This window comes from Phaenicophaeus curvirostris, chromosome 12 (assembly GCF_032191515.1).
Source record: "Phaenicophaeus curvirostris isolate KB17595 chromosome 12, BPBGC_Pcur_1.0, whole genome shotgun sequence".
In the NCBI taxonomy this organism is placed as follows: Eukaryota; Metazoa; Chordata; class Aves; order Cuculiformes; family Cuculidae; genus Phaenicophaeus; species Phaenicophaeus curvirostris.
This window is the reverse complement of record NC_091403.1, coordinates 14,525,597-14,546,242: the sequence shown is the minus strand read 5'-3', so window position 1 is coordinate 14,546,242 and position 20,646 is coordinate 14,525,597. Positions and strand designations below refer to the sequence as shown.

The following is a 20,646-nucleotide window of genomic DNA, read 5'->3' as shown; positions in this document are numbered from 1 at the left end:
TAGAACATTGATCTGCTGAAGACTCAGCTCCAGGCTGCTCATCACAGGAGTTAAATAATAAATGATACAACTTCTCGCATTCATGGTAAGATCAAACAACTGAACAAAAGCAAAATTTGTTTGTAAGTCTTTATTAATAGAAACGCAGTATTTCTGAAGGACTAAAATTCAGTAGTGTAGGATCATGACAGCTTGCACTAGGTACCACGCTTTCACCGAGAATCAATTTATGAATACACGTGAATTTAATAACAGAAGTTTAAATGCCCAGTGGAGAAATTAAAGTATGAGTGATCCTTGCTGTCCCATCACTCAGCTAATTCAATCCTTTCACATACTTCATACATAGGTACAGTGTGTACCAAGTGAAATATTAAGTAAGTGTGTAAATAACACTCAGTTCTCCTTGCGGTGGGAGCCTCAAGTGCCCCTAAAGAGAAGTTGCATCATGCCGCTTCCTGACAGGACACAATCTGAGAAATGCAGCATGGAGATTGTACCAGTTCTTTGTTAAAATTTCCTAACATTATTTCCTTTCCTTTACAGTAACAATCACTGGGTCCAGATCACAAACAGGATGTTGTTTGTTATCTTTCATACTGAAAATAATTTTCTGGAGAATTCATATTGTTTTACAGTAGACAAAGATAAACAGTAACATGGCATTAAGCTAATCTCAGCCTCCATGCCTGTTCTGGATTGCTGGCATCTCTTGGCATTGCCCTGGGAGCAGTGGCAGTTGTTGTGAAGCAACCTGTTCATAACCACAACATGGTTTAGAGCAAACCTTTTATATGTTTTCTGAACTGAGTTAAAGAGACCAGAGGGCTCTGGAGGTTACTGCAGGAGGCCAGCTGTGAAGGAGGGCATGTAGATGTTAAATCAACTGAAACAGAAGTTTTCAGGTGAGAGAGGGTAGATAACATGGAAGGTTTGGGGAGCTTCTCTTTTTTTTGCTGCTGTTTAAAGCAAGCACAGAAGAAAGGGTCCCTTCAAAGTCCATGTGGGGTCTCCTCTATTGCAATTTGATACATGCTTTTGAAATATTGCAGGGTTTAATTGACGCCACTACTCCATCCCACTGGGAGCCAGCTGACAAAGCATATATATTCAAATTCTCAGCTGCACCCCTAAGTTTAAGTAGAAAAGCAATCTTCACTGCCTTTCTGAAAGCTACAGCTCTGCCAGGAATGATCAGAGGAGGCCCATCTCCCTTGACAGTTCCACATTTTCCCTTCATATGGGTGAGATGGAGTTCTGCTGGCATTTGGTCACATGCTAAAAGAAAGCTGGTGCCTATGTTTCCTTCTTCTGTTGTGTTTCAGTGCTTATGTTACCCATCAGCAAAGTGTTTTTGACCAAGTTACAGAGCGGCAGCTTCCTTTCCCCAATGACTGGATAAGGATGTGTTGCTACAGGAATGCTAGGATCCACGCAGTGCTCCTATTCTGTTAAGGCTAAGCTAGAAACAGAATAAGTTGGTAGCATTTAAATCGACATTAGCTATGTCCAATTTTAATTCTGCTGCAGAAGAAAAAGGGGTGTGCGTATGCAGAGCAAGTTTACCCCAACTGTTAATGAACACCGTTCGCAGTGGTCTCAGACTGTGCGCCTCCTGCCATCAAGACGCACCCTAGGAACAGCACAAGCCAGCTCATAGTCTGTACCGACATCAGAAGCCCTATCTGCATGCACTATTGGAAAAGCAAATATCCAATTAAAAGATAAACACTATTTCTATTCAGTGCTGCTCCACCATTTATAAGTATATTATATGCAGATAATAGGATTTCTTTCTAATACGGAAGTTGACAGGATACAAGTTTAAATGTTACTGTTCAACGGTAAATGCCATGCATACATGATTGAAAGGGAACAAAATACAGTATATGGGAAAGTTACCTGAATTCACTAGGAAATCATGAAATCTTGTGTAATCATTTAATTTTACAAAATTCTTTACATTACAGTGGGTAAAACCCTAAGAATTAGAGGCTTGACTTGTCATTGAGATAAGTTAGATAAGAAAGCATTGCAGTCCTCCTTTACTTCATCTTCCTCTTCTTTGGTCCAAGATGCCGCTTCCTTTGCTTGTAGAGATAACGGCAGTTTGCAAATACTCCTGAAAAAGAATCAAGTGTTTAGGTCGGCTATTATTACATCTTTTTAATGCTAGTTGGCTGCCCCACATTTAAAAAAAAACCCCAAAACCACCAAAATAACCCCAAACCAACTACCACACAAAAAAGTGATGGTTTAAGGGTGTGCACAGCACTGAAAACTAATGCATCCATGTTCTTGTTGGGTGAAGAAGGAACTGCTGCACAGGCTGTTTGTTACAGGGCTGCTCAGAAGGCTGGTTTGTCACTTTAAACAAGTTGCAACACTGACTGTGCAGAGCTGGGGAAGCATCTAATAGGTATTTCAAAGTGAAACTCAAAGGTATCCTTTAAGCAATGTTTGTGAAAGGGAGAAATCCAGTGAAACCTCAGTTTAAAATTCTAAAATTCCAGATTCGCTTCTCCTGAGTTGTGGATACCAGGCAACTCTGTAGCATGCACACCCTGTGTAACTTCTATTTAAAAATATAACACCAGAAACCAAAGGTGTATCAAGCAATTTTGTGCTGCCATGACAAGATGCCAGAATTTAGTTTCCTTTGAAAAATACACTTGCTCAGATAAAACTGATTTTTTATCTCAATAGTGAGAAATACAATTAAATATCTTACCTAATACCAAGGCTATAGGGGATATTTGAAGCAAAAACGAAAACGGGATTGTGACGTTCAGCGGATTTGGCAATTGCAGACTAAACTTCCCTGTTTCATTGAAGATCGGAATGGATTGAACAATAGAGACAGCTGAAAGCAGAAAGCCACATCATCAAGCGCAGATAAATGTACAGTTGCCCAGCCCACACAAACCTTTTCAGGATATTGCCTCCTTATTTGCCAACTCTTATTATTTCTACTAATTTTAAGCTTGTTTTTTAAACATGCAGACTGATAGAAAATAGCTGCTAAGTGAGGGCAGCAGTTCAGCTATGAAAGCCTAAGCACAGTGAACTTTCCTGGCAAGACACTGCTCTCATACAGAACCGCAGCCTGTGGGGCCTGTGCGGCCTGTGCCAGCGGCATGTGCTGTGCAGAAATACTCGCAGCACTGGGACAGGCTTAGTCTTTGCCGGGCATGGAGTTGGGCAGTGCCCAAGCCTACTCCTGGCTCACAAGAGCAGGTTCCAACAGGTACAATTGCAACACCTTTCTTACAGCTGGATGCTGAGCAGGGATACGCTTCTTGAATAAATAAAACCAGTTCAGATCTATTAAGACAGAAGATGTCACTGCAAAGCCCCACAACTCCGGGGGTGCTACAGCAAGAAGTGGAGGGGCCTGCTTCTTCCACAGAGCAGCCAATCCCAAAGCAGAAAGGGAGCAGAGCCCTACATGGGAAGCATCGTGCCCATCTCAGAACAGGCTATGCTGCTTTCAGAGGATGAATTGGCCCCTCCTTGTCCTGTGCAATGATTTCCAAGATACTGTCAAGATCTGTGATCTGGTGTGAAGCTAGGCTGATCAACTCCAGTCTAGCAGAAAAAAGCAAATTTACTGCTTTGGATAAGCAGAGGGAAGCAAGCATTGCTGTCCTGAGTCGCTCGCACAGACTGCAGCCTGCTCTTGGTCAATTTGTTCATGTAACCTTTTGTTGCCTTTACTTCCCTTTCCAGTGTCCAGAAGAGACTTCACATCAAATTGAAAAGAAATACTTTCAATTCTTGCTTATGTTTGTTTCTGCTCAAAGCAAACATCTACTTATCTGTTGTTCTGTTTTTTTTCAGTCCAGCAGCCAAACAAAAAATCGAGTTATTTGCCCAGCCTTGACTCTGTTGCTTATTAAACCATCTTTTTCAGACGTACCTTCTGCCAGGCCTCCTAAAGGGTAGAGAGGGATCCAGGCAGTGTAACGGAGCCAGGTTAGTGGTTTCCATTCGATACCGATGCATGACAGCATGTAATATGGATACCTAAAACCAATTTCAGTGGGAGAAAAAAAACAGACACTGTTCACAATGGAAGGTGCTACTAGAATTTGTGTCACACATACATATATATGTATATACTGTACAGTCAATATAATTCCCAAACGACACAAGAATATAGAAAACATTGTTTCTGTGGATCACAACACCCTCGTGGGGCAGTTTACAGCACTAATGCTATTAGTCTGACCATACGGATGGACGTAACTGCCTGGCTTGCCTAAGAAACCTTTCAAAATGCTTCTTTTGAAAGAGAAGCAGAGCATAGTGTGGCTTGTTTAACAATGGGAATTCAAAGCAACAGAACCCTCAAGAAAAGAAGCAACAGGCTTCTCTGGGTTCAGGGCAGCATTCTTTCCAAACTCCAGCTTTGTCCTGGCTTTTAGCAGATGGAGCAACCCAGGAAGGCTGTGACAGTCTGTGACTAAAGGAGGTTTTGGTCTCTGGGGCCAATGCACCAGTGCCACTCTCCCAAAAGGTACAACGATCAAAATCTTCTTGGGAACAACCACATTATTCTGTGCACACCTGCTAGAAGAAAAATCCCCACAAACCTGAATAGCTCGATGATACTCCAGAAATAAAATATGAAGAACACCACAGGTTTGCTCTGCATTTCCTCTGAGCTGCTGAGGATAACAAACAAAATAAAGTTTCTTCCAAATACCTGTATAAGAAAAACAAATTGAGGAACAATCACACTCTTCATCCAAAGAAAGGGTGAGTCCTTGTTGTCAAAACCACACAGGATACTTGCTCTTCATGCCTGAAACACACGGTGAGCACACAACTAGCTCAGCAGCTGAGCTGTGACCTGCTGCTCATGAGCACACATTTTGCTCTGTATTGAGGTGGAGTCCAAGGGACCTGGTTTTAAATCATCCAGCCTCATTTTTATGCACAACAGTGGCAACCAGCATAAAAAGGGCACTGGAACCAAATCAAAATCATGTACTTTTCATCAGCCGCTTCTTGCATTTGCTGTTCTGATCTATCTTACCTAGGTGATGCACTGGCACACGTTGCCCAGGGAAGTTGTGGCTGTTCCCTCCCTCGAGGCGTTCAAGGCTGGATGAGGCTTCGAGCAACCTGATCCAGTGGGAGGTGTCCTTGGATGGGCTTTAAGGTCCCTTCCAACCCAAACCATTTTCATGTTTCTATGAAAAGGACAGCTTGTCATGGCTAAGACTGGGAAGCACAGATTCCTGCCTCTTGAAGAACATATTCCCTCGTCCAGTGCCAGTGAGGTTGTATCACTTATTTTTAGGAAAGTGTCAACAGTTGTGTGAAATAAGGGTTTACTTTAAACAAGGGAGGAGCAAGGAGATGAACCTTGAAGTGTTACCTGAAGTACAGCAGGTATCAGTGGTGTTTTGACAAGTCCTATTAGGGAGTTCACAATCTCCATTAATGCCAGGGTCTCGCAGAAATACATCATGTCACTAATAGTGTGAAACGTATCATAGAAAGAATCTGTAAGACAACATGAAACCACATTAGACAACAAATAAATTCCCAAGTTTGGGAAGCTGGTGCAGCAGCATAGCTGCTGATAACAGGATTCCAGCTGTATTTGAGAAAAACATTACGCATCTTATGCAACTTCATTATAGATCTTATCTTGAAGCCACAGCACTAGGTCAGTAACACTGCTCAAGTGCTATTTCATACAGGGAAGGATCAAGAGCTATTTCAGTAATTACTGTACAAAAAAAAGCGATAGTGCTGCACTGCAATAGAATGAATGGTTCTAGCTTAAAATCCAAAACATTCTTCCCAGCTCATTTTCAAAAATACTAACATTGCAGTGAGCAAGACGTTTTGTTCCAACTGATTTCTTTAGAAGTAATCTTGGCAGCATACATGTATCCTTCATCAGAATATGCAGTGTGATTTACAAGAGGACATTATTTTTGTCCTTGACACCAGGACAGCTTTTGAGAGGCTTTTGGTTTGTGCTTCAGTGACATGTTTACAGTTTTGTTTCCTAACTCTGTCTTCCTTTAGATCATAGAATCATAGACTCACCAGGTTGGAAAAGACCCACTGGAACATCAAATATAACCATTCCTATCAATCACTAAACCATGTCCCTCAGCACCTCATCTACCCGTCCCCTAAACATCTCCAGGGAAGGTGACTCAACCACCTCCCTGGGCAGCCTGTTCCACTGCCCAATGACTCTTTCTGTGAAAAATTTTTTCCTAATGTCCGGCCTGAACCTCCCCTGGCGGAGCTTGAGGCAATTTCCTCTTGTCCTGTCCCCTGTCACTTGGAAGAAGAGGCTAGCTCCCTCCTCTCCACAACCTCCTTTCAGGTAGTTGTAGAGAGCAATAAGGTCTCCCCTCAGCCTCCTCTTCTCCAGGCTAAACAACCCCAGCTCTCTCAGCCGCTCCTCATAAGGCCTGTTCTCCAGCCCCCTCACAGGCTTCGCTGCTCTTCTCTGGACTCGTTCCAGAGCCTCAACATCCTTCTTGTGGTGAGGGGCCCAGAACTGAACACAGGATTCGAGGAGCGGTCTCACCAGTGCCAAGTACAGAGGGAGAATAACCTCCCTGGACCTGCTGGTCACACTGTTTCTGATACAAGCCAAGATGCCATTGGCCTTCTTGGCCACCTGGGCCACTGCTGGCTCATGTTCAGTTGCTGTCAATCAACACCCCCAGGTCTTTCTCCTCCAGGCAGCTTTCCAGCCATGTCACTATTTAGAAAGTATTAAAAACACAAAAAATACCAAAAAACCCCAATGTAACGAAAATAGTGCTTATTACTTGCCTTTTCCCAAGATGAACAGTCGTACTGTCATGTTCACAAAAATCCAAGAGAATCCCAAAAACTGTACAAGATTATACATGACTAAGTATCCCTTCTTCAGGTGCCTGAAAGCTAAAAATCAATAATGAACCCATCAGGTGAGAAGAGCACAATGGTAACACTTCTGCAAAGAGCACAGCTGCGAACCAGGCTTTTGATGAGAATAAAGCTTCCCAGGAAGCTGTCAGTGGTGATAAAAGAGTTGCTGTGTGTGCTGTGGGTTCTGCCTGCTTTTACCAACATCTGCTAGAACTCAGTTCTTGCTAGTCAGATTTTTTAAATTCCTTGGAAACCACAGTTCATTCTTATTAAATTCCTAAACAGCTCACAAGACAAAGATCCCCCACTAGGATGCACCAAGTCAATCAAAATTGCTCCACAAGAGCTGAGGTTCACACGTAAGAGTGACAGCAGGTTTCTAAACCCCACTTTACACACTAAAAAGGTATTGCTACTTACAGTCTTTCGGGACTCTGGATTCTATTTTCATTTTGTTAATCTTTTCTTCTTCCTTAAGATGAAGGATAAGGTTTTAAAGACTGTTACTGTAATTAGCAAGTGATTTGTTAACTTCACTACTGCAAAACTAGGGTTCAATACAAAGCTAAGCAGTCAGTTGCTAGAGGGTTTAAATTTTCACAGCACATTCATCATCCAAAATTATGGTACTCTAAAAGTTAGAGGATGTTAACTAGTTATCCTACCTTCACTATGTATTTGATCCCAGCAATTGGATGCTTTCGCTGAAAAAGCCTCCTGTTTTCCATGTTAATTCTCAGTTATTAATGTTTCTTAAAAGCATTGCATGACCCACTAGAGACATGAGGGGAACCAAGAACATCCAGCCCAGGCCCTCTGCCTGCCCTTCACCACTGCTTGCTGGCTCCGGGCACTGCAGTGGCCCTTTCTCCTCCACGCTAGGCTCAGTAGCTGTGGAGGGGAACAGATTTGCAGAAATGTGGTTGGTTCAAGTCTTTCCCAAGACAGCCCGGCACCTCCCTGCTGCAGTGAGCAGCTCAAGCTTACCAGATGGCCAGAACGCACTGGCAGGGCCAGACCAGTGGCTTGGCGAAGAGCCTCAGAAATCCCTGCTTTCCAGACAAAGCGTGCCTGGGACTGACATCCCTGGGCTCTGCACGGCACACTGACAGGATCACAGAATGATCTGAGGTGGAAGGGACCTCAAAGCCCATCCAGTTCCAAGCCCGTGCCATGGGCAGGGACACCTGCCCCTGGACCAGTCTGTTCAAAGCCCCATCCCACCTGACCTTGAACACCTCCAATGAGAAATCAGCTACAACTTCCCTGGGCAACCTGTACCAGTGCCTTCCCCACCCCCACAGTAACAAATTTCTCCCTAAGAAGTCATCTAAATCCGCTGTCTTTCAGCTGAAAACCATTAACCTCTTGTCCTATCCTTACCCTCTGTGATAACGAGCCCCTCCCAGCTTTCCTGTAGCCCCCTTTAAGTACTGGAAGGCTGCTATATGGATCAGGGCATGTGATTGTGAAGGTATTAGGCAAAGGCTGGAAGCTTTCAGCTCCTGTCCAGTACGGAGTTGGTGCGCAGCCACCACTCCAGATTCACACTGCTGCTCTTTCAAGCCAGAAGTGTGCCTGTTTCTGAGTTCCTGCCTGCAATCTGGGCTGTTTAACTATTCCACGTGGTATCTGTACGAAACAGCAGTAACAATCAGCATGCCAGACAACTGGGAGTACAGTGAAGAACACAAGCTCACGTGCAAGGGCAGAGCTGCCTTTGCTTTGTAGTTGGCAGCAAGCAGAAGCTACATCCGCACGTGGGACTGACCTTCTCCTTCAGCTCCATTTCAGCATCCGATTCATCTAACCAGCGGTCGAAGTCAGGAGCAAGAAAGAGTGGGCGCTTCTCTTGCTTGGTGAGTCTCTCCCACCAGTTACTCTCTTTCTTCTGCACAGTGATGTTCAGCTGCCTTTGAGTTAACCTGCACACAGGCTGAGAGCAGACACACCAGTGTACATCAGCACAAGACCAAAAGAAATGAGCTCTAAGACTGAGTTGATACTCGGAGTTCTCCTTTCCTTATCACGGAGGCAGAAATGACATGGGCACAAACATCTCTCTGGTGCCCAAGGCCAGAACCTGTTCAGCTCAGGCTCCAGAGGAGGTGAAGGCCTTCCTGCAGCCGGGCACCATGCTGAACACCACTAAGGAGCCTCACATGCAAATCTGACTACGAGTCAACCACTTTCATGCCAAAAATACAGCAGCCCAACTGAGCCTCCTTTGAGCTCTTCTCCCTGCTGGGCAGCGTGGCTGCATGGCTGTTATCTCCCCTCACACGGAGACACCTCTCAAGGGAGCCCTTTAAAGCAAGGAGATCTTTTACCAATGACAATTCACTGGGTGAACCCCATATGAACCCTCCCTCAATGATAACTGGACTGCCCAGCCAGGCAATGCTCCTCTTTAACATGGATTAGTTGTTTAGTCTAAATAAACAACATTTTAAATAGAATAACTCAGTTATAATATTGTGTGGCTTAGTATAGCGTTAGCTTAAGTAAGAGTTATAATGTGTGATTTGGTACGCTATTTGTTCAGCTTTCTCAACACAAGTAGCAACTCTTGCTCTGAAGCACCAGGCCACAAGCTGGGAATTTCAAGTTAAATTCTTTCCCAGCACACACAGCCAAAACATAGCCTCCAGAATCAATGAAAACCAGGAAAATACTGAGGCTTTGAAGGTACAGATCATCAACACCCGCGGCACCAAGACCAGAAAACAACCTGTCTTAAAGACAGCGAAGGAATTCAATGAGGAAAGAGAAGCACCAGACACAAATATGACTACTGGACTGAACCATTGTGTGAGGGGTAGGTAAATTGTCTGTAGAGCTGTAATTGTCCAGGGATTTCTTGGTTTACGTTGGTCCTTCTCTGCGGAGTTGACTGTGCTAAATCATTATGAAACCTTGAAGCAGAGACCTGAGTGTTTCGTGAAACCTGGAATCTGGACTTCAGAGTGAACTGACACCTGGTAGAAGTCAGCAGGGTAACTAGACAGGAGGAGAGTATGGTGGAGATGCAAGATAACACTTTGAAAGCTTAGTTAAGTGACAGAGGAAATTGGGTGTGGACAGATGACAAACAGCAGCTGGGCCCACAGGATCTTCACTATCTGCCACTCAATACCCAGCAGGAGCCACACCAGAAAACTGCCTGCTGATGACCCTAAGAGTTTCCCCTCCAGCAGTCTCCTCCCTTGTTAAAGCAGCAGAGGTGAACAGTGGCTCCCGGTCTGACTGCAGCTATCCCTAACAGGCAGGAATAAGCAGAACAAATCCTGCACTGGGAGCAAGGCCCCAGTTCTGCTGTGCCGCTAACAGCTTTGAGAGGTACAGACAGACTCCACAACCACCTGTGAGTTACACCAAGGGACTGCTCTTCCAGCTGAGTTCTCTCCTACTGGACTCCCAACAGCAACTGAGAAGAGATTTTGAAGTAGGAGCTACAGAACATCCATACTGGCAAGCAAAGAAACCTGCTCAAGCCAGAAGCCCTAGTTCTCATGACTTTATCTTGTTGGGCTACAAAAGAAGCCAGGAAACATCACACTGACACTTTGCAGCACAGAATTCCCCAGCTCTCCAGTCAAGGTTGCATCAGACAATGCATTGCCAGATTCTTCCATTACTTTGCTGCTTTAAATCCTTTAAAAAAAGTATTGTAACTACTATTCACCTGCTGATATGTGTAAGGCCCTGCTTCTGTTAAATCTGACCCATGCAAGCACTAACTCCCACAAGATGATTTGCATAAAGGCAGGACTGACACAGGCAGTGTTTAATTTGCAGCACTTAGAGTCACCAGGCAAATCTAATCAGCAAATTATGGACTTTGAGCACAGCAACTTTCTTGTCAAGCTTTTAAAAAAACTACTTTTTCTTTGCAAGAGTTAAGTTAAAATACCTACATTAGGCTCAACCGGTTCTAGGAACTCGATCTCAAATTCGTAGATATTGTCCCCTTTGGCACCATGACCCTGAGCTAAAAGACAAAAAAGAACAGTCAGCGTGAAGGTCTAGGCCAGCTCTGCACACCCCACCTGCAAAGGATGCTTTAGACACAGAAATACCCAGTGGTTATTGCTTCCTGCTGCCTCGCTGGAAGGTCAGAGGAAACTCCAGGATAACAGGGAAGACACAGACAGCCCAAAATGTTGCTTGGAGGTGTAACTGCTGGAGCCGGCAGCTGAAGCTGCTGCAGCTCTGCACAGTGCTGGAAAAGGGTCCTTGCTTGCAGGAAGGCTGGATATGATCCTCCCAAAAAGAGGGGCCCAGAAGGCTGCTCACAGCTTGCATCCAACTGGAAATCCCCTGTGCAGGCCAGCCATTGGGGGATCCCACCTCCAGACTGAGGAGTCAGCAGGCAGGTTGGTAAAAGCCTGATGCAGGGAGTCCCTTCCCCATAGCACGAGGGGGTGTACATCTCCCATTTCCCACATAGGTGGGTCTCATGCCCAGAAAGGCTCCAAAAACCTGCATGCTGAGTTTAATTTCCACCCTTCTGTGCTGTAAACTGATCCTGAAGTGAACATGATGTGCAACACCCCCCTATCAAACGGCCCTAGCTGAGGCTTGCTGGAGAGGCAGCATTTCCTAGACAACGCGTCTTAAAGAAAACCACCAAATAAAGGAGAAAGCCCAAATAAAACCAGCCACAGCGCAGCCTCGGCGCTCCCCAGTCAGGCCAACTGCCATGAGCCCCACGGTGCTGCAAAGTGCACCTCCCCAGCTGAAACAAAACCATCTTTTAGGGAGAGATCTGCTTTACCTTTCAAATCAAGTGCTAGTTCCCGATGCAGAGGTTTGATAACAGTTGCAAAGAAAGTCTTTGTGAGAGGAAAAATTGCTGCAGTTATCTCTGGGGCTCAGTTGATGCAGGTAGCAAAGATACAGGGAAATTTCATGGATATTTAAATATGGGGGAGGTTGGGTTTTTTTCTCCCTAGATAAGACACAACCTGTTATTGTTCCTAGTGCTGGAATACAATGATTTGTAGATAGGTGCATGTTGTGACATACCCATAAATGCCTGGCTCCCAGCGCAGAGCTCAGTTTCTGCCACCAAGGGAGGTGATGGGGACTGGGTGCCTTGGGCTCTCCTGCGGGACCCCGCGGCTGGGGGCACCCTAAGCTCTCCTCTTGGCACCCATGGCTGCTGCCACCCCAGGCTCTCCTCTCAGCACCCTGGGGACACCCCAGGCTCTCCTCTGCAGCCCCATGGCTGATGTCACCCCAGGCTCTCCTCTCAACACCCTGTGCTGCAGGCTCCCTACCTCTGAACTGCAGGACGTTGTCGGTGATGGAGATGTCTGGGTGCTGCAGACAGAGATGAGGCGTCAGCTCCCATACCGCACTCCCAGCCCCTGCTGCTGCCCTTGCCCCTTCATAAACCCACGGGCGTGGAGCAGGGCTGTGTGGGCCCTCCCACAACCGCCTGCCCACACCAGCACCAGCTCACACTCCAGCTCGTGCTTGAGATCTAGCTCCAGCACCAGCTCACGCTCCAGTTGTACTAGCAGCCGCTCCAGCACCAGCTCATGCTCCAGATCCAGCCCAGCACCCAAGCCAGCTCACGCTCCACCTCATGCTCCAGATCCAGCACTAGCATGCAAGCCAGCTCATGCTCTAGATCCAGCGTCTCCCGAGCCACGTCATGTTCCAGCTCATGCTCCAGATCCAGCACCAGTGCCCAAGCCAGCTCACGCTCCAGCACCAGCTCATGCTCCAGACCCAGCACAAGTACGCAAGCCAGCTCATTCTCCAGCACCAGCTCATGCTCCAGATCCAGCACTAGGGCCCGAGCCAGCTCACGCACCAGCACCAGCTCACACTCCAGTTCATGCTCCAGCCCCAGTGCCCAAGCCAGCTCATTGTCCAGATCCAACACCAGCACACAAGTCAGCTCATGCTCTAGATCCAACTTCAGCGCTCAAGCCAGCTCATTCTCCAGCGCCAGCTAATGGTCCAGCACCAGCTCGCGCTCCAGCGCCTAAGCCAGCTCATGCTCCTGATCCAGCTCATGCTCCAGCCCCAGCGCCCAGGCCAGCTCACGCTCCAGATCCAGCACTAGGGCCCGAGCCAGCTCACGCTCCAGCTCACGCTCCAGCCCCAGTGCCCAAGCCAGCTCATGCTCCAGCTCCCCCGCCCCCGGTACCCGCACGTCGCTGAGCTCCACGCGCAGGTAGAGCTCGCGGTGCCGCTGCGCCCAGTGCACGTGCGGCCGCAGGCTGGGGCCGGCCATGGCGCGCGCCGGGCTGCCAGGGGAACGGGCGGGGGCGGGGGGACCCGCGCGTAGGAGGACCAGCCGGCCCCGCCTCTCCCCGCGCGTGCGCACGGCGCCTGCCGCAGGAACCGGAAGCGGCCCCGGAACTGGAAGCGGCGCGTAGGGGCGGCTCGGTGGAGCGCTGCTAGCACCGGCGGGGGTGAGCCCTCGGCAGGGCCCGCGGCTGCTCGCCCCTCTCAGCCCCGACCTGCCCCGCCGTGGATCCGAGGACGGGCCGGTTTCTTTGCTGGGTGCGGGAAGGTGGCGGTGAAACGCTTCGCGTGGTTAGGAGGTGGCTGCGGCGGAGATCCCGTAGGGGCAGATCCTCGCCTCGTGGCCTTAAGTTGCACCAGGGGAAGTTCAGATTAGGACGGACATTAGGAAAAAAATTTTGACGGAAAGGTGCATTGGGCACTGGAACAGGCTGCCCAGGGAGGTGATTGAGTCACCTTCCCTGGAGGCATTTAAGGCACGGGTGGACGAGGTGCTCAGGGGTATGGTTTAGTGTTTGCTAGAAATGGTTGGACTTGATGATCTAATGGGTCCTTTCCAACCTAGTGATTCTATGAGAGCAGTTCAAGTAGGTGCCTCTATTGTGGATAAGTACTGCCATGATAAAGAAACATGGCTCTACTCAAGGGAGAGTTAATGGAAAAGTGTCCTCGTCCTACTGGTTCTGTGCACCAAGGAGTGAGGGAGGTCAACAAAATTGATAGATGAAAGACTAGTATGTGAGGTGCTCAGGGATCTGCTTCAGTAGTGGACAGGTATAGTTGGACTTAATGATCTCAAAGGTCTTTTGCAACCCAGCAATTCTGTGGTTCTAAGCGTCTTGCGCTAGGATGAGAGGAAATGGCCTCAGGTTGCACCAGCAGCCATTTAGATTGGATATTAGGAAAAAATTATTCACTGAAAGGGTTCTCAGGCACTGGCAGAGGCTGCCCAGGGAGGGGTTTGAGTCACTGTGTCTGGAGGTGTTTAACTGGACAGGTACAGTTGGACCCAATCTCAAAGATCTTTTCTGACCTAGTGATTCTGTGATTCTTATCCCATACTAACATCCCCTTATGTTGGAGGGGGGCAGAGGGAAGGGACAGTGTGCGCTCTTGTTTGCTTGTTAAAGTCTGCCAATATTTGTTTTCTCTCTCTTTTTGGGGGGGAGTGTGAGGAGTCAGTTGGGTTATTACTTATCAGCATCTGGGTGTAAGTGAGGAAAGGAGATTTTCCTTCGTTAATATTCTGCAGTCTGTTTCTGTCTCAGGATTGAGGTCTCATTGTCAGTTTATAATGCTGTCTGAGCAGAGCACTTTTCTGCGTGTGGGTTTGAATTCTCCTTCCAGTTTTACAGGGCTCTTCAGCTTGTACGTTGGTTTTTCTAGAATTGTAGAGTGGTTTAGGTTGGAAGGGACCTTAAAGCCCATCTGTTTGCTAACCCCTGCCATGGGCAGGGACATCTCCCACCAGACCAGGCTTGTGTTGCAAATAGCTTGGACAAAAGCAAGACCTGTTTATTGTATTTGTGTTGTCAAAGATGGAACCAAACTTGTAATGCGCATTTTCTCTGCTTTGCCCTTTGTGGCTTGTGTTCAGATGGGTTTGGTCCAAGGTGCAGGTCATCTCTTTTTTGTTCACCTGTGGTCAGATCTCTCAGCTGCTGTGAGGAGCAGCCAGAAAGCCAGTCCATCGCGGAGCTTTGCCTGAGGTAGCTGTGCTGCCCAAGCCCATGCCTTGAGATCCAGTGGCCCTTTAGTGCCTTTTTGCTCAATGGGATTGCATTATTTAGACTGTGGTAACATTTTTGATAAGTTCAGGCCACCAAGCTCTGCCCTAGCAGTGTGCAGAACAGTTGTGCAGCTTTTCCGTTCTATGTATAGAAAAAAACTCTCCTTTTGAGTATGGATAATCCTTAAACCTTGGTCTGTCTGGTAATGAATTATGTGGCAGGAGTTTAGAGCTTAGATCCTTTTGGAGCTGCCCTCAGATCTGGGATTTACAGTGGAGAGACTCCATTTCCTCTTGCCAGACATCTGGACTGTTTATTCCTGCTCAGATCTGCTTTGTAAAGCACAGCGGCCTCCAAGCAGAGATATATGATAAATTGACAACCTTTTTGGGAGGATAAGACTTATCCTGCAGATAAATCTACTTGAAAACTGGGGTTTTTTTCCCACTGTGTGCCCTTTCTCTGGTAACGCCTCACACTTCTGGAAGAATCGTGTCCATACAGTTTGTAATGGTATCCCTCAGATGATATTATAGTGGTGATGATAGCTAGACCCTTTCAAGCTTTGTTTGAAAGGAGATGCAAACAAATTTTAAAAATTATAGGAGAATAAAGGAAATAAGGGCAGCAGTTGCCTGGGCCCATTGTTCCAAATCAACCACCAACGTTGTTTCTTTTAAGCCGCTGGTTGTCCCAGATCTCACTACAGTCCTGATCATCCCCCATTCTAAAACTAGTGTAGTGAGGTGATATTTGTGCAGTTCACGGGGGGGGAGAAACAGGTGGGAGGGTAACAAGGAAGAATTTATCCATTTAATGAACTGAAATGAATCATTGGTATGTGGAGGTTGGTAGAGGCAAGTGACAATAAATCTGTGTGGCTCTATGAAGTTCTTAGTCCCATTTGGAAAGGCCGAGTGATCACGGCCTGTTTTCCACAGCAGAAATCCCTTTCCCAGTGCTTTTCATTCTGCTGTGGTTTTGTTTTCCCCACATGACACGATTGTTGTCTTACCACACCTTTTCTGTAGTGTGTTTTGGGAGTCTGGAGTGAATGTTTGCTGGGCTGCTGGAAGGCAATGCTGAATCTGTGCTATTCTGTTCTTCCAGAAATATGCAACATGGCAGCAGCCATGGAAACTGAACAACCGGGCCTTGAAATCTTTGAAACTGCGGGCTGTGAGGAGCAGGTCCAGAGAGAGGAACAGCCAAAACTGGAACCGTTCTATGTAGAGAGACATTCCTGGAGCCAGCTTCGGAAACTGCTCACAGATACACGGAAGTATCATGGCTACATGATGGCAAAAGCCCCTCATGACTTCACGTTTGTGAAGAAAAATGATCCTGAAGGACCTCATTCTGATAGGATCTACTATCTGGGTAAGCTCACGACATCCTGTGCCTTGACTGAACAGTTTGAGCTGGATGTTGCTGGCAGTTTAATCAGAATGGTTTTCTGGCCAGATCATGATCATAATGTCTCATTAAAACTTGCAATGTAATCTGAAGAACTGATGTGGTTGGAGGTGACCCATTAGGCCTGTTGGAGGTGGAAGAGAACTGTGAAGTGTTCTCTAGGGTGTTTTTCTGCACTGAGATGATGATTTTAAGTTTGTTATCATAGAATCACCAGGTTGGAAGAGACCCACTGGATCATCAAGTCCAACCATTCCTATCAAACACTAAGCCATGCCCCTCAGCGCCTTGTCTATTTCCCCTCATTTCAAGTACAATATCTCCTTTCCAAAATCTGTGTCAGGTTGATCTCTTTTTCTCTTAAGAGAAAAGATACCAAAACAGAGATTATGAATGTAATTTTGAGAGTCCTTTGTGCCTCAGCTGCTGATAGAGTAGGTTTTCCAGGGATTCTGGAGGGAACAAACAGCATTGTACGGTGGGGACATCTTAAAACGTAAGTATTTTTGTCAACATTTTTGACCTAGATAATGAAGAGCTTAATGTAATTTATTGTTTTTGGCCTCAGTGCCTCAATTCTGCATTGTTTCACTGATAAGTGTTCACTTGGTGCATCTACATTTCTAAATTGAAGTGTTCTGACACTAAGCAATACCGTGAGCAACCTTCTGGGTGGCTTTTTGGAGAAGGCCATGTGGTAGAGGAATGATTTTGATAAAGCTGCACTAACTCAACATTAGTCCATGAAAAAATGGGTTAAGAGGAGAAGCAGTGGCTGGAGTGAGGGCCTGGGAACCAGAACCATATTCCAGCCCCATTGCTTGCTGCTCAGGCTGCTTGCTTAAGCTCAAATTTGTGATTCACTGAGTTTTGCATGTGGCTTGCAGGGACATAGTCAAAAAGCTGCTGATCTGTTTGGGTTTTTTTTCCCCTTTTCAGAGGATGGGGCCACAATCCTTGTGTGATGCAGGCATGTATCCAAGCACATTCAGGATGGATTAAGGCTGACCCTAACTGAGATGAGCTCTGGTTTCCTATGTGCTCCTTCCTGAGCTGTTGGTTAGACTTGGCCTTCCTGGGGCGCATCTGGCTCCTTCTGGGCTGATCTCCATGTGCTGTAGCAGGAGCTTTATGAAACCTGCATAGCACTGAGGGAGAGGAGCAGGAAAGGGGCATTCAGACCTTCTTGATTGCCTTATCTGTGATGCACAAGCTCCATCATGCTCTGTTCCAGCCAGGGGAATTAGCAGAAAGGCCATCCTTGATTTTAAAAGCTTATGAAATAGAAGGGCCTCCAGCCTTCAGGAAGACAAGGATATGCTTCAGGCAGTGTGGGGTAAGCCTGAGCATATTTCACAGAATCACAGAATAACCAGGTTGGAAGAGACCCACCGGATCATTGAGTCCAACCGCTCCCATCAAACACTAAACCATATCCCTCAGCACCTCGTCCACCCGTGCCTTAAACACCTCCAGGGAACGTGACTCAACCACCTCCCTGGGCAGCCTGTTCCAGTGCCCAATGACCCTTTCTGTAAAGAATTTTTTCCTAATGTCCAGTCTAAACCTCCCCTGGCGGAGCTTGAGGCCATTGCCTCTTGTCCTGTCCCCTGTCACTTGGGAGAAGAGGCCAGCACCCTCCTCTCTACAACCACCTTTCAGGTAGTTGTAGAGAGCAATGAGGCCTCCCCTCAGCCTCCTCTTCTCCAGGCTAAACAACCCCAGCTCTCTCAGCCGCTCCTCATAAGGCCTGTTCTCCAGCCCCTCCACCAGCTTTGTTGCTCTTCTCTGGACTCGTTCCAGAGCCTCAACATCCTTCTTATGGTGAGGGGCCCAGAACTGAACACAGGATTCGAGGAGCGGTCTCACCAGTGCCGAGTACAGAGGGAGGATAACCTCCCTGGACCTGCTGGTCACGCCGTTTCTGATACAAGCCAAGATGCCATTGGCCTTCTTGGCCACCTGGGCACACTGCTGGCTCATATTCAGTCGGTTGTCAACCAACACCCCCAGGTCCCTCTCCTCCAGGCAGCTTTCTAGACAGACTTCTCCTAGTCTGTAGCACTCCATAGGGTTGTTGTGCCCCAAGTGCAGGACCTGGCATTTGGCCTTGTTAAACCTCATGCCATTGGACTCTGCCCAGCGGTCCAGCCTGTCCAGATCCCTTTGCAGAGCTTCTCTACCCTCCATCAGATCGACACTTCCTCCCACCTTAGTGTCGTCCGCAAACTTGCTAAGGGTGCCCTCAATGCCTTCATCCAGGTCATTGATAAAGACATTGAACAGGGCTGGAGCCAGCACTGAGGCCTGGGGAACCCCACTTGTCACTGGCCTCCAGCTGGATTTCACACCATTTCCCACCACTCTCTGGGCCCGGCCATCCAACCAGTTTTCCACCCAGGAGAGTGTGCGCCTGTCCAGGCCTGACGCTGACAGTTTCTCAAGCAGAATGCTGTGAGAAACTGTGTCAAAGGCTTTACTGAAGTCCAGGAAGACCACATCCACAGCCTTTCCCTCATCCAGCAGCCGAGTCACTTTGTCATAGAAGGCGATCAGGTTAGTCTGGCAAGACCTGCCTTTTGTGAACCCATGTTGACTGGGCCTGATCACCCGGTTCTCTTGCATGTGCTTCATGATAGCACTCAAGATCACCTGCTCCATGACTTTCCCTGGCACTGAGGTCAGACTGACAGGCCTGTAGTTTCCTGGGTCCTCCCTGCGACCCTTCTTGTAGATGGGCACAACATCAGCCAGCCTCCAGTCCAGTGGGACTTCCCCAGTGTTCCAGGACTGTTGGAAGATGATGGAAAGGGGTTTGGCCAGCACATCCGCTAGCTCCTTCAGTACCCTAGGGTGAATCCCGTCCGGCCCCATAGACTTGTGGCTATCTAGTTGGGCTAGCAAGGCTCTGACCACCTCCTCTTGGATCACGGGAGCCTCATTATGCTCCTCTAGCTCCTGGGTTTGTACACAGACGGAACGACCCTCCTTACAAGTAAAGACTGAGGCAAAGAAGGCATTAAGTACCTCAGCCTTTTCCTCATCCCCTGTCACTGTTGTTCCTTCTGTGTCCGATAGGGACTGTATGGTCTCCCTAGTCCTCCTTTTATTATTTATATATTTGTAGAAAGATTTTTTGTTATCTTTCACAGACTTGGCCAATCTGATTTCTAGCTGAGCCTTAGCCCTCCTGATTTCCTTGTTCTCTGCCTTCTCCGTGACTTGCATTTCTGTGAAGTGGGGAATGCCGAGAGCAAGGCTGCACTGCAGAGGCTGTCAGTCCTTTCTGGCAGGAAGGGCCTGTGAAAGTGCTCCTCGGCATCCTCTGAAAGTGTTCGGATCATTGACAAAAAGCTAACACAATTTTTTTTTTTTCTTCTCACTTTCACTATAGCAATGTCTGGGGAGAACAGGGAGAACATGCTCTTCTACTCTGAAATTCCCAAAACCATAAACAAAGCTGCCGTCCTGTTGCTGTCCTGGAAGCCTCTTTTGGATCTTTTTCCGGTGGGTCCTGATTTCTCTTTTGGTTTTTTTTCAGCATAGCCAGTACCTACCTTTGGGGTTGTACTTATAAGCAGAATATAGAGTTTATGGTCTTAAACATTTTAAGATTCTCCTTGTACTTGCTTACCTGCAGCCATCTCAGAAACAGGCACAGCTTTCTCATTAGTGTTTGGAGTTACAGCCTCTGTATGTCGTAAAAACTGCGTGCTGGATGATTCCACTTTGCCAGCACAGAGATTGCAAGTGCTAGTTTGCATTAAATTCTCTCTGCTGTGAGATCCTGGAGAATGTTGAAGGGGCCAGTAGTCTCCTGTCATTGCTGTATTGCAAGAAAAATAATGAGTTTTCTTGAGCATCAGTCAGTGGCTCCATGACTCATGCTGGAGCAGAGGATCCCTTTCCCACTCTCTAGGATGTGTTATCCCTTTTCCAACCCTGTGCATAGCAAGCCCGCACCAATCTCATGCACTATGGCAGATTGGAGTAGGTAGGACAAAGTCCGTGTGGAATTATGTGTGTTTTTTCACTTGTTATTTCCTGAGGCTGCCAGCCAGACATAAATTCATGCTGTGTTGTCCTCCCACCATGCCAGTCACTGTGTATCTTGGCAAAGTTAGCAAAAGCTCTCCTGCTCGCTCTAGAAATAACAGACCTTCGGTCCAATCTTCCTTATAGCAATAAATATTGGTCATACTGCTGGCCTTGCTATGCGAGAAGCGGCTGTCGAGTTTACAGCTGTGTAAGATCTGATCATGGCCTGCACCTGCAAGAGCTGATGGCAGAGGCACAAGCAGGAGTGCACTTCTCGCCGCCAGCAGGATTCTGGAGGAGGAGG

General features: G+C 47.3%; 2 protein-coding genes across 2 annotated transcripts in view; one reads left to right on the top strand and one right to left on the bottom strand.

Annotated features, from left to right (window-relative positions):
- Nucleotides 1-115: 115 nt before the first annotated feature.
- On the bottom strand, nt 116-13,177 carry HACD3 (3-hydroxyacyl-CoA dehydratase 3). The gene is made up of 11 exons (XM_069866393.1): nt 13,058-13,177; nt 12,177-12,219; nt 10,812-10,885; nt 8,666-8,830; nt 7,315-7,366; nt 6,817-6,927; nt 5,387-5,514; nt 4,596-4,708; nt 3,920-4,026; nt 2,732-2,863; nt 116-2,122 (listed from the first exon to the last, which is right to left on the bottom strand). The coding sequence occupies exons 1-11, from the start codon at nt 13,142-13,144 to the stop codon at nt 2,046-2,048; spliced, it is 1,089 nt and encodes a 362-aa protein (XP_069722494.1). The 5' UTR covers nt 13,145-13,177; the 3' UTR covers nt 116-2,045.
- A 1,671-nt stretch (nt 13,178-14,848) lies between these two features.
- The window catches only part of DPP8 (dipeptidyl peptidase 8), a 28,793-nt gene continuing 22,995 nt past the window's right edge, over nt 14,849-20,646 (top strand). Inside the window, exons 1-3 of the mRNA XM_069867170.1 lie at nt 14,849-14,867; nt 15,999-16,268; nt 19,699-19,811. Coding sequence (XP_069723271.1) covers nt 16,010-16,268; nt 19,699-19,811 — 372 coding nt within the window. The 5' untranslated portion in view covers nt 14,849-14,867; nt 15,999-16,009. The remainder of the gene's footprint in view (nt 14,868-15,998; nt 16,269-19,698; nt 19,812-20,646) is intronic.